Source organism: Eutrema salsugineum, unplaced genomic scaffold (assembly GCF_000478725.1).
Source record: "Eutrema salsugineum unplaced genomic scaffold, Eutsalg1_0 scaffold_8, whole genome shotgun sequence".
NCBI classification, from domain to species: domain Eukaryota; kingdom Viridiplantae; phylum Streptophyta; class Magnoliopsida; order Brassicales; family Brassicaceae; genus Eutrema; species Eutrema salsugineum.
Window position 1 is genome coordinate 9,660,520 of NW_006256414.1, and position 12,845 is coordinate 9,673,364.

General features: G+C 36.2%; 1 protein-coding gene across 1 annotated transcript; it reads right to left on the reverse strand.

The window, feature by feature from the left end:
• Positions 1–520: 520 nt before the first annotated feature.
• Positions 521–1,843, reverse strand: LOC112088587 (ATP-dependent DNA helicase RRM3-like). Its single transcript, XM_024159013.1, has 2 exons — positions 1,516–1,843; positions 521–1,266 (listed from the first exon to the last, which is right to left on the reverse strand). The coding sequence occupies exons 1-2, from the start codon at positions 1,841–1,843 to the stop codon at positions 521–523; spliced, it is 1,074 nt and encodes a 357-aa protein (XP_024014781.1).
• Between the last annotated feature and the right edge of the window lie 11,002 nt (positions 1,844–12,845).

Below are 12,845 nucleotides of genomic sequence, written 5' to 3' on the forward strand. Positions count from 1 at the left end.
CGAACACTCTGAGACGGAATTTCAGATGCATCATTCATATCGATTTCTCTATCAGAAGGATCAATACTATCACAAGTTAGATAGGTTCGTTCCTCACCTGTTATATGCAAAACGATCATCAGCGTTACAAAGAAAAATATCTAAAACATTATTAAAGACGAAAATAATAAAACATTTCAAAAAATTAACTATTTAAATATACCTTTTAATTGTGATAACATGTAATCATTTATAAGCCCAACATCATCATTCCTTGGACTCAAAATAGCCCTATCCTGAAAGAACTTAGGATCAGTCTGTTTGTGAAAATCCTGTCCATAAACTTCATCAACAATAGCTTGAATCGGATTCTCACAATCACTAATCAATAGTTCACTCGGAATATCGATCTCGCTTTCCCTGCTATCACTCGAATTTATTTTTCCTTCTCCAATATCAAGAATCCACCTTGTAAAAGATGCTAGCTCACACATCTCACGACTGTTGTTTCCAGGGATTAGTCGCATGTTACGTGTAAGCCTCAAACTTTACGTCCAAACCAAAGGGGAGATGAATTTAAAGTAAACATAAGAATCTCTGTATTGCCTGCGTTTGGAATAACAGGCAAAATTTTCCTGAAATCTCCACCAAAAACAATAACTTGACCACCAAAAGGCTTGTCACATTTTAATATATCTTTCAACGTTCTATCCAATGTCTCGTAACAATCCCTACTCATCATTAATGCTTCATCCCATATTATCAGTTTAGATGCATCAATCAGTTCTGCGAGGTTTGATTGAGATTTGATTGCACATGTCGTAAAATGATTAAGAACAATTGGAATTGCAAACCTTGAATGGGCCGTCCGACCTCCTTGCAATAACAAAGCAGCAATTCCACTTGATGCAACATTCAGAACAATATGACCTTTTGAACGTAACGCGGTTCCTAATAAGCTCCACAGATATGTTTTTCCGGTACCACCAGAACCATAAACAAAAAACCTTCCGCCAGAGCTTGAATAAACAGCTTCCAAAATCTCATCATAGATAAGTCGCTGTTCCTCAGTTATCGCCGCAAACAACTCATCATGTCTAACTCGCAAATAATCTCGATCATAACTTCTTTCATCACGAATAAGAGGATTACCGCGTACAGTCATGTCCAAATCCTCTGGATACGACATAGGTGAAAAATCTGTAAGAGAATTTCCAGCAGTACGCAGAAGCATCTCTATCTCAGCTAAGCAAAAGTTTTTAACCTGGTCAGTAGACAGCCTAAGATCTGCAAATCAGTAACCCAAACATAAATATGAATATATATCATATCATGTGAAATACTTAACAAACAATTGTTTTAGTATTGATAAAAAAACTGACCTGGTTTTTTTTTTAATTTTTCTTTGAGTGTATAACACGTCTTCAGATAAAATATCCCAAGTAGCATCCCAAACTCTCGAAGGCATCAAAACACTTCTTGTAGTCAGCATAATCACAAACAACCTACGCATAGTTATTGAACTAACCCATAAACTTGCATCTTTTATAGCCTGAATGTATTCTTTGTCGTTATCAAGTAACCCAAGGGCATAGCAAACATCTTTGAATGTATCATAATGATGCCCTTTAACTGTTCTTATATGTTCGAAACACGTTGGACCTATAACTATATTGAGCAAGAGCCTCAAATAATAAGCCTCTCCTACAGACATAGGAACATAGGTGATCCTACCAATATCTTTCCCTTTCTTCCTTGGTTTCCATTTCCTTAACTTCGTATCAAAAACAAATTTATGAGGAAACTCTACGTAAGTTAAAGACCTAGCTTCTTCATACTCTTTATTACATTCCATCCAAGCCATGAATTTGGACATACCAACGGTAACATGTTCAACCACTTCTTCAGCAGGATCATCTTCATTGTATATAATTAATTGCTGATTCGGCAGATCACTACAAGAAAACAATCGTTTTCCAACGGTCCATTACGACGGTTACTAAATCGTCGCAAATTTACAACGATTTTACGACGATCTTACGTCTAATTTAAAAACCGTCGTATAAAAAAATCGTCGTAAACTCGACGTACAATTTACGACGAATTACGACGATTATACATCGATAACGAGAGATTTGCTAGTAAATGTAAAATCGTCGTAAATTTGTCGCAAAATTACGACGAATATACGACGACTACATTTCGATGTACATATTACGACGATTGTACGTCGAAAAAGGAGTTAGGTGAAAAACATTTAAAACATGTTTACCTAACAATTGTAGATGTGTCTGAACCAGATGTTGATGAGGAGATTTTCTTAATAGACCCTCGGAACAGGCAACTTGAAGATCTTCCCGATGATACAGAAGAAGAAGGTGATGATGAGTTTGATGAAACCGATGATGACGATTTGGCGGAAGAAGACGGTGATGGTGATGAAGTAATAGAGGAAGATGAATCTAATTGAGTTTCATGCATTGTATTTAGTGAATGTTTGTTATTATGTAATTTGTAACTTTGTTTGTTTGAATTTTTTAAAAACCATAAAATTCGATTTTACGATGGTTTTACGACGGTTTTTCTAAACCCTAAACCCTAAGTCTAGGTTTTTAGCCCTGAATGAATAGGGTTTCAACATTACGACGTCTTTACGACGAACCATCGTAAAATCGTCGTAAAGTTACGACGGTTTTACGACGAATACACTATTTCGTCGTAAAAGCGTCGTAATGTTGAAATCCAAGAATTTGAATCTTTTATATCTTATTGGTTGTAAGGTATTTCACAATTGTTTTTGATTGGTTATCTTATTTTATATGAAATGCTATCAATCTGATCAAATTAAAAAATTTGAAAAAAAACATACATATTTACAAGTTCATACATGTTTTCGAAAATGTTAAGTGAAAGGTTATATATTAGATTACGGAATTTCATTTTTTACTATCTCATGTCATAAATCCATCATACATGCAAAGTTGTAAACCTTTTATTATATGTTAGGATACAATAACCTTTGCATTGTTATTTATGCAATACCCCATTTATAAGAATTAGGGTTTACTCACTTTTTTAAAAAACATTGTAAAACCGTCGTAATATAATCGTAAATTTACGACAGTTTTACGACGATTATACCCAAAACCGTCGTAAAACCGTCGTACCGTTTGCACCGGATAGGCTCTAGATCCGAGGTACGAGGTTATAAATGTTTAGACGTTACGACGATTTTACGACGGTTTTGGGTTTAATCGTCGTAAAATCGTCGTAAAGTTACGACGATTTTACGACGATCACAAAATCTATATAAGGGACGCGAGTTTTTCACTTTCGTCGCTCATTCCTCTCTTCCCCCTCTCTCTCTTTAAAAAATTAAATCTCTCCCTCACTCCCTACTCTCCCGACCAATTAATTGTATGTTTTTTTAAAAAAATAATTTCATTACATATTATTTTAGATTTAGGTTCGGAATTTAGATTTAGGTTCGGAATTTAAATTTAGGTTTCAGAATTTAGATAGGCCTGGATTTTGTAAATTTTAATAAATATTTGAAAAATTAGTAACAAATTTTTTAAAATTTTGTAGATTCTGTCTCGATGGCTCCTCGGGCTAAGAGATTTCACTACCGACAGCTCGTCGATTCTGACGGTACGGCCCCGTCTACCTCGGCGACCGGATCAGCCATCCCGGAGTCCTCGGGAACACAACGGACGGTTTCCCAACCGGTCGTTGTTCCGCAGCCGGCACCGCCTCCACCACCACCAGCCAAACCAGCGGCTCCCGCACAGGCCGAGCCTGAGGCTGATCCGATCCCGCCTGTACCGTATGCCCAGTTTACGGTACAGGATCTTCTGGCCCAACCCGGTCGTGGGACCATGAACAAACTCGACCCGGATCGAGCCCCCGGCACCTTTTGGTACGTTATTTTTTGCCTATAATATTTTTAAATTAATTAATATTTATTCTTATATATTTGATATTAATTCTTTTGCTCTTTCCATTTGACTAGGTTTACGACCGACAATGCAGTCGGTCGTAACGTTGCGGATATCATCAAAGGGTTTTTCGTACAACCCCATACCAGCTGGAAGAAGCTGGATCAAGCCACACTTGACACTTGGTTCAAGTGTTTTTCGGTAAGTAATTTACCATTTCCTTTAATTTTAATTTTAAATTTTAACTTTTTACAATAATTACTAACTTCTTTTTTTTCCTAGCAAAACTGGCATTGGGAAACATCCGCACACAGACGTGTGGAGACGGCCTTCAAGGAGAAGGTCAAATTCCGCCTCAACAACACCGTTTCCGACTGGAAACGGAAGTGGGAGGTCGACGGCGACAAGGCCAAGCCGGCGCCTATGTCCAATACCGTATGACGGGGCCTTGTCCAGTATTGGTTGGATCCGCACAACCAGACCACGGCCGCCAAGTGTTCCGGATCTAGGTAAGTCGTAGTTAATTTCAATAATATTTACATTTTTTTTTCTTATAATAGATTCTAATCAAAATATTTTTCAGGAACGCTACTGATGATGCGGGAAATTGGAAGAACGTCTCGCACACTTCCGGCCAGATTCCTTTTGCCGGAAGACGGCTTATGATGGTAAGTAAATTAAAATCATTAACTAACTCTTATTTCTTGATACTAATTAATTTTTTCATTTTGATTTTGTAGGTCGAAGATAACGGACGAGAACTTCCTCCGATGACGAAGGTTTTCGCCGAGACGCATAAAAAGCGTAACGGCGAATTCACGGATCCTCGGGCGGAGGAGATCTACAACGCCGCCTGTGCGGCGATCGAGGAGCGACAGACGCAGCTGACTCAGCAGGCGCGTCAAACGTCTCCCGGAGGTAGCTCGGTCCAATCGACCCCGGCGCTGACGGTGGCGGAGATGGACCAGATCTTCGAAGAGGTAATTTTAATTAGTATTTTTAATTAATGTAACTTTAGTTTTAAATTATATTTCTAACCATAATGTTTTTAAATATTTGTAGGTTGCCCCAAAGAAAAAGGGGCGGGTATTAGGGATGGGGTCAGATGCGGACCCGGTACGAGACGAGGATTGACCAGCTCTACGGTCTATTCGAGATCATGGGAGCCGACAACCCGGTACTCATGGCGAAGTTGGACAAGCTGCGGGCTGATGGGGTTGTCGGATCGTCTGCTGCCGGGTCATCCACTAGGACGCAACCGCCGGTGCAGACGGACGAGGAGATGTTCCGATCTCTCGGGGTTGAGCCTCCTAGAGCTGGAGATCAGGCGCCGTCGGAAGCATCAAACCGAAGACCCGGCAAGGAACACGTCCAAGACGATGGGGAGGAGGCCGGTGACGGGATCGACGGGATCGATTTAGATTTAGCTTTAGATCTGTAGGGTTTTTTTTGTAAATTACAATTAATTTTAATTTCAAATTTTCATAAATTTTAAATTGTAAATTATTATTTTTATTTAAATTTTAATTCGAATTTTTTTTTTTTTTAATTTTCAATTATATTAAGCGTCGTATAATCGTCGTAATAGATTTATTCAAACCGTCGTACATTCGTCGTAAATATTACGACGAATTTATGACTACAATGTACGACGAGAAATACGACGATTATACGTCCGAGAGTTACGACGATTTTACGACGAAATGAAGAAATACTTTACGATTGATTTACGATGATTCATGCGTCGTACATTTACAACGATCTTACGTCGACCATTAACGACCACTTAACGACGGTCTAGGCGAAGACCAAGTCGACGCAATTCGATGTAAACTCGTCGTAAACTGTACGACGCATTTACGACGATTTTGTTTCCCTCGATGTTATGACGAAACAAAACCGTCGTATATTATACGACGATTTTACGACGATTTGTTTATTACGACGATGACTTTACGACGATTTCGAAATCGTCGGTAATCCGTCGTAATGGCCCTATCACGACGAATTAACGACCATTTCGTCGTTGTAAAATGATGTTTTTCTTGTAGTGGATGAAACGGGAGTTTTGTCACAGAAACTGTACGACTATGTGTATTATAACCCTCGATTCTCCATATTGACTCTCCAGGTGATATATACCTAAACATAACATACAGTAAAAACCAATGATGATTTTGAAGACTTTATTAATAAGATAACTATTGAAAATTGCAAGAAAACATACCTACAGTTGAAATGCTTCTTAACCTCATCATCTTCGTCGTCTTTGCCTACTACTGCATGAACATAATCAGCTCCTTTATGAATATATTCAAAATGATACTTGACAGAACGCGATTGTATACACCATTCCACATTAATATGAGCTCGATATCGAATAGAAAGTTATCTGTTATATGGAACCACATAACCATTGTCACAATTGAATCCTTTCCTCGTTACAAATCTCATGTCTTCTCGTATTCTATATATCGGGTATCCAACATCATCAACTTTAGTAACAGGACTAAATGCCTTTGGAAACAATTTGGTACATCTACCATCAGCCATACAAACACTATCCCACCACATGGTCTGTGCATCATCACATCACCAATAATTTCGTATAGATGAGGATCAGTTTCCTTATCAGGAATCTCAGGACATATATAATCTTTTCGATATCATCACCAGTTGGTAGTTTGTCTTCGGGCCTAAAAAAAAAGAACGTTATGAGCATGAGGAAATCCTCTCTTCTGAAACTCTATTGTATATATTGCTATCATAAAACACGTAAAAACATAAAATGTAAATTAGGTGTCAAAAATCATATGCAAATATTATCAATATAGATTCACATCTAAATAGAGCGTACCAGCATTTACAACTCCCAAGACATTTTTTGTAGTTAGCTCGTACATGAGATCATCAAGTTTCATTTTGAATACTCAAGCGCATATATCTGGTCTATCTTCTGCTTTCAAATTATGTCTTTGTAAATGCCTAGTAATCTCAGGCCATTTTGGATTACACGTGAACGTGATGATCCGGAAATCTAAAATGTTTGCATGTGGCCATAGCGTCTAGATAATGTTGGAGCATATATCTTGTACCCCCAGTAAGAGAAGCAGGAATGAAAATTCTTCTACCTTTCTCAGAAAGATCAGAATTTCCTTTATCAGCGGCATCCTTTCTATTATCGAAAGTCTCAGATCAAAGTTTCTGTTGATTCATTGATATGAAGTGAAGTCTATTCACCTTGATCATCGTGAACGTGTCAACCAAAAACTGTTGGTACAACCTTCTAGACATTACAATTTTTGGAGATTCTCCAAACCTCTCTTGATCCCGAAAAGCAAAGAACTCTCTCATAGTAATCTGCAAACGTTTCCTCCCCTTCTTATCTATATATCCAATATCTATACCGAGTCTAAATCTATCTTCACCATATGGAAACAACAATGGATATTGTAAAGGCAAATAAGCAGGATGCAATTCACTGATTCTCTTCAATTTTCCAGACATACTTTCAATAACTATATCTCATGTTTCAATTTCAACATAGAAATCATTAGGTACCAACGCAGCAACTTCATTTGCAGCTGGTAAATTAGTAGTACGTCCATCTGATGTTCTATCATATACCAGTGTTAACCGTAAACCACTGGTATCCCCAAGACTTCCAAATTTATCTTGTACCGTCCTGAAAGCTTTGACGTGACGATTATGTTTATCCAACGTTTTTTTTAAGTGTTTGAAAAACCGATTCTCTTAATGCTGAAGTGGAACCAACCGTCCTTTATCACCAAAACAAAAAAACCAAAATAACAATTCGTTAGAACTTTTCATATCTTAAAAACCAAAAATTAGCAGTAAAAAACAAAGATAAATTTTCCTACCCATATGCAGTTATTCTATTGGATGTCTCATTTGCGGTGTCATGTATGTAAATTTGCAGGAATGCTGGATTCGCACCAAGAGCCGGTATCATATCACCTATTGAGTGATAGTTCTCACCACATAGCTGGAATACATATGGCCCTTTTCCATCATTGATTGAGTTGTTAACTTTTCCTCCAAGCGACGTAAAAGAAAACATCATGTTATATGCGCGGTTATGCTCACGAAAATAAGACCTTTCTTCACCAACATTGTATAAATACGATAATAGAGATTGTGGTGGAGCTATAATCAACGGAAGAACAACTTTGCCTTGCATGCAGCATGTTGAAAACTTGGGTTTAACTCGTGTAGTCCTTTTTGCCAACCTTTCTCCATACCACATATAAGCTTTGCAAAACTCACATATATAAATAGGATCACTGTCATCATAATAACCTAAAAGAAAAGATTTTATTATGTAATAATAAAAATTTAAGAATTAAATTACAAAAACCAATATAAAACGTTAATTAATAAATCTTAAATAGTACCCTTAACATCTAATCCCGGTTTTACAATTGAGATTATGTCGGTCCGAACAACTGGTTCATCTGCGGTACCAACATCATCATTGGTTGTCCTTTTCCCTTTCCTCGACGTAGAACGTTTTTTATTAACAGGAGAAACATCGGTAAACTCTTCTTGTGGCACGACAACATCGGCCACTTGTTCTTCTGGCTCGCTATCTTCATCGTTTTCTTTTTCGGAATCAGAATCCGTAGCTATAAAGCAAAAAAATTCCTCACTGTTGTAAGAATCAAGCAAGGAATCTACAAAGAAGATCATAGATAACAAAAGTTTAATACAACTATTGATTTGTTGATAATTAATTTGATGAAAACATAATATATAATTCAGAACAAATTATAAATCAAACCAATATCTTGTTTTAAGGCTTTCTTATCTCTCATAATAATCTTTCTTCTCTTCCTCGAGCACGACAACCTTCCAAGGATAAATCTCTCTCATCAACGTAGAATTGACCGATTCCTCGACCAGTTTGGTAACTATCACCAGCTTTGGTTGTGGCATATCTTTCGTTTCTTGCACTCCAATCTATGTTAATTAAATAATTACAATTTTAGATATTTTTCCATATCAATAAACACATGACATCGACCATAACTCACTTTTTTTGGATACAGATGAAGAAACCAGGAAGTCAACATCATCAGACCTAGCTTTGCGCTTCATTCTGATTTTTGATAATAGAACTACACAATATATATACATATATATCATTATATAATATACATTTATGTTAATTAAATTATAATTTTTCTATTTTCCTTATAACCGAAAATATTTATAGATCAATGATTCAGAAATTGTGCTAATCCTAAATATTTTCTAAAAATAACATTTTTTTCTATTTGCTGAACAATGTACATTTTTGATATCTCCTATAAAACTCCATATCTTCCAGTTTTCTATATTTTCTATTAAGATCGAATGTAAGGCGATGCATTCTATTTTTCCTTTTCTCGATTATAATACTAAAAAAAACGTTTGGTAATGTGTAAAAGTGTTAAATAATGAGAATATATTTATAAAGCATTAAAGAGTTGTCAACGGTTTAACATATTCTTTGGTTTATTTTATCATATAAAACAATTCATATATATATTGTTTCCTTTTCTAAAACATAACTTATTAGCTTATATTATTCATATGATAAATAAAACTCATTAGCTTATTCATATAATAAATATGATTCATATTAATAATCCCAAAAAATTACCACTAAAATAAAATAAAAAAAACAATGAACCATTCCACGATCTAAATGGATCAGTTCTTAAAACACAAACTTCATATGAAAAAACAGTTTGACGAATTTCATCAAATCAAACCTAATTCTTTGCATGCATCTTTGAATGTAGGATAAACAACACCTTCAACAGTCCTGATATCTTCATAAGAACATGGTCCTCTCACGACACCCAACAAAAGACGCAGGTAGTAAAGTTCACCATCATCAACGGTACAACGATCAACCATAAACCTACTTAACTTAGCACGAATACGTGGCTTCCAAAGTTTTTGTACACGATCCAAAACGAAGTCTCTTGGTATTTCAGAGTATAAGAGCTCTCGGGTATTAGGAGAGTCCTGGTTACACACAATCCAAGCTGAAAACTTAGTTTTTGTTTCTGGAATTGGTAAATCCATGTCGGATGAGAAAACGTTCTTTGAGGGAGGTAAATGAAAAGGTAGAATCTCCACTTTGCCTCTTCCATGAAAATCATTGTCTATTAGAAATCCATAAAAATAAAAAAGAAACTCTCATATATCAAGAAAAAAGTCGTCATCTTAGTTACTCAATGTGAAGAATAACAAATAAATATTTGAGAGAATTGTGTGATGAATAAAAGTAGGCTACAAATTCAAGGAAATCTACTCTAATAAAAGTAGCTATTTGAGGCTCCTGAATCTGTTCACATCAACTATTTTAGAAAACTTTATCTTTTTGCCATGTCAGCAGATTTAGCAAAACAATTAAAAAAAAAAACAAGAATCTACTAATGCTTTCATCTTCCTATCAAATATCTTTTCACATTCTTTCCCCCCAACGTTATTGAAGACTTTCAGAGTTCTCTTCTCAGCCGACGTCTCTTTTCTAATTTGTTGTTAGTGTAGTTTTGATGGCTAAATTTGTGGCCGGCGATAAAAACAGCTATTTAAACAAACATGTCCCAGAAAAACTTATGTTCGACCGTAATCTTCAACCCTTTCTCTTCCTTCAATCTTCAACATCTCTTCCTTTAAACATGGCCGTTCCAATTCTCTCCTCCTTACACGACCCATAATCTCCTTCTCTTTCTCTCTCTCTCTATCAAATATAGAACTTACTATATTATCTCATGTCTTTACCTTCGTTTTTTAAATTTGGAGAGGAGAGGAAGAAGGTGGATTCCGAGTTGCCTCTGTCGCCGTCAAGGAAACCAAGTTGTGGGAAATGATGGACATACGAGTACGACTAACGAATACGGTTGCAGATACCACCAACTTTTTGTACGAGGTTGATAACCAAACCTTGGTTAAGCAAGCTGGTACAACTGAGATTTCAGAGGTAATTTCTTCCTACTTTGGGTTATTTAAATGTTATATACAATATGCCACAAATTACAATCGATATTATGAACATGAAACAATGATTCTTTGCCTTCCTTCGCCTTCTTATCAAAACCGTTTGATAGACGTTTCTATACGATGCCCAAGAGGATCTTTGACTGTCTTGATATTTTTACTTCTCTTCTCCGGATAATTTCTAAAATCTTCTACGGATAAATTTTTAAATCCCCTAATGTCCATCTTTCCTAACATCATATTACTCTTGATGTTGTAGTAACAAATATATCTTACCATCGAGTCTATGATTTAGATTCTACCAGCTTGATCACAATATTATGAAGACAGAGTGTACTCTAATAAAAGTAGCTATTTGAGGCTCCTGAATCTGTCCACATCAACTATTTTAGAAAACTCTATCCTTTTGCCATGTCAGCAGATTTAGCAAAACAATTAAACAAAAAAAAACAAGAATCTACTAATGCTTTCATCTTCCTATCAAAAATCTTTTCATATTCTTTCCCCCCAACGTTATTGAAGACTTTCAGAGTTCTCTTCTCAGCCGACGTCTCTTTTCTAATTTGTTGTTAGTGTAGTTTTGATGGCTAAATTTGTGGCCGGCGATAAAAACAGCTATTTAAACAAACATGTCCGAGAAAAACTTATGTTCGACCGTAATCTTCAACCCTTTCTCTTCCTTCAATCTTCAACATCTCTTCCCTTAAACATGGCCGTTCCAATTCTCTCCTCCTTACACGACCCATAATCTCCTTCTCTTTCTCTCTCTCTATCAAATATAGAACTTACTATATTATCTCATGTCTTTACCTTCGTTTTTTAAATTTGGAGAGGAGAGGAAGAAGGTGGATTCCGAGTTGCCTCTGTCGCCGTCAAGGAAACCAAGTTGTGGGAAATGATGGACATACGAGTACGACTAACGAATACGGTTGCAGATTCCACCAAACTTTTTGTACGAGGTTGATAACCAAACCTTGGTTAAGCAAGCTGGTACAACTGAGATTTCAGAGGTAATTTCTTCCTACTTTGGGTTATTTAAATGTTATATACAATATGCCACAAATTACAATCGATATTATGAACATGAAACAATGATTCTTTGCCTTCCTTCGCCTTCTTATCAAAACCGTTTGATAGACGTTTCTATACGATGCCCAAGAGGATCTTTGACTGTCTTGATATTTTTACTTCTCTTCTCCGGATAATTTCTAAAATCTTCTACGGATAAATTTTTAAATCCCCTAATGTCCATCTTTCCTAACATCATATTACTCTTGATGTTGTAGTAACAAATATATCTTACCATCGAGTCTATGATTTAGATTCTACCAGCTTGATCACAATATTATGAAGACAGAGTGTACTCTAATAAAAGTAGCTATTTGAGGCTCCTGAATCTGTCCACATCAACTATTTTAGAAAACTCTATCCTTTTGCCATGTCAGCAGATTTAGCAAAACAATTAAACAAAAAAAAACAAGAATCTACTAATGCTTTCATCTTCCTATCAAAAATCTTTTCATATTCTTTCCCCCCAACGTTATTGAAGACTTTCAGAGTTCTCTTCTCAGCCGACGTCTCTTTTCTAATTTGTTGTTAGTGTAGTTTTGATGGCTAAATTTGTGGCCGGCGATAAAAACAGCTATTTAAACAAACATGTCCGAGAAAAACTTATGTTCGACCGTAATCTTCAACCCTTTCTCTTCCTTCAATCTTCAACATCTCTTCCTTTAAACATGGCCGTTCCAATTCTCTCCTCCTTACACGACCCATAATCTCCTTCTCTTTCTCTCTCTCTATCAAATATAGAACTTACTATATTATCTCATGTCTTTACCTTCGTTTTTTAAATTTGGAGAGGAGAGGAAGAAGGTGGATTCCGAGTTGCCTCTGTCGCCGTCAAGGAAACCAAGT

Bases quoted from the DNA above. Each gene is read 5' to 3' on its own strand.
- LOC112088587 (XM_024159013.1), bottom strand. From the start codon at position 1,843: ATGGCTTGGATGGAATGTAATAAAGAGTATGAAGAAGCTAGGTCTTTA. The intron at 1,267-1,515 runs GTTTATGGGTTA...ACTGATTTGCAG, and splicing joins TCAGGCTATAAAAGATGCAA to ATCTTAGGCTGTCTACTGAC.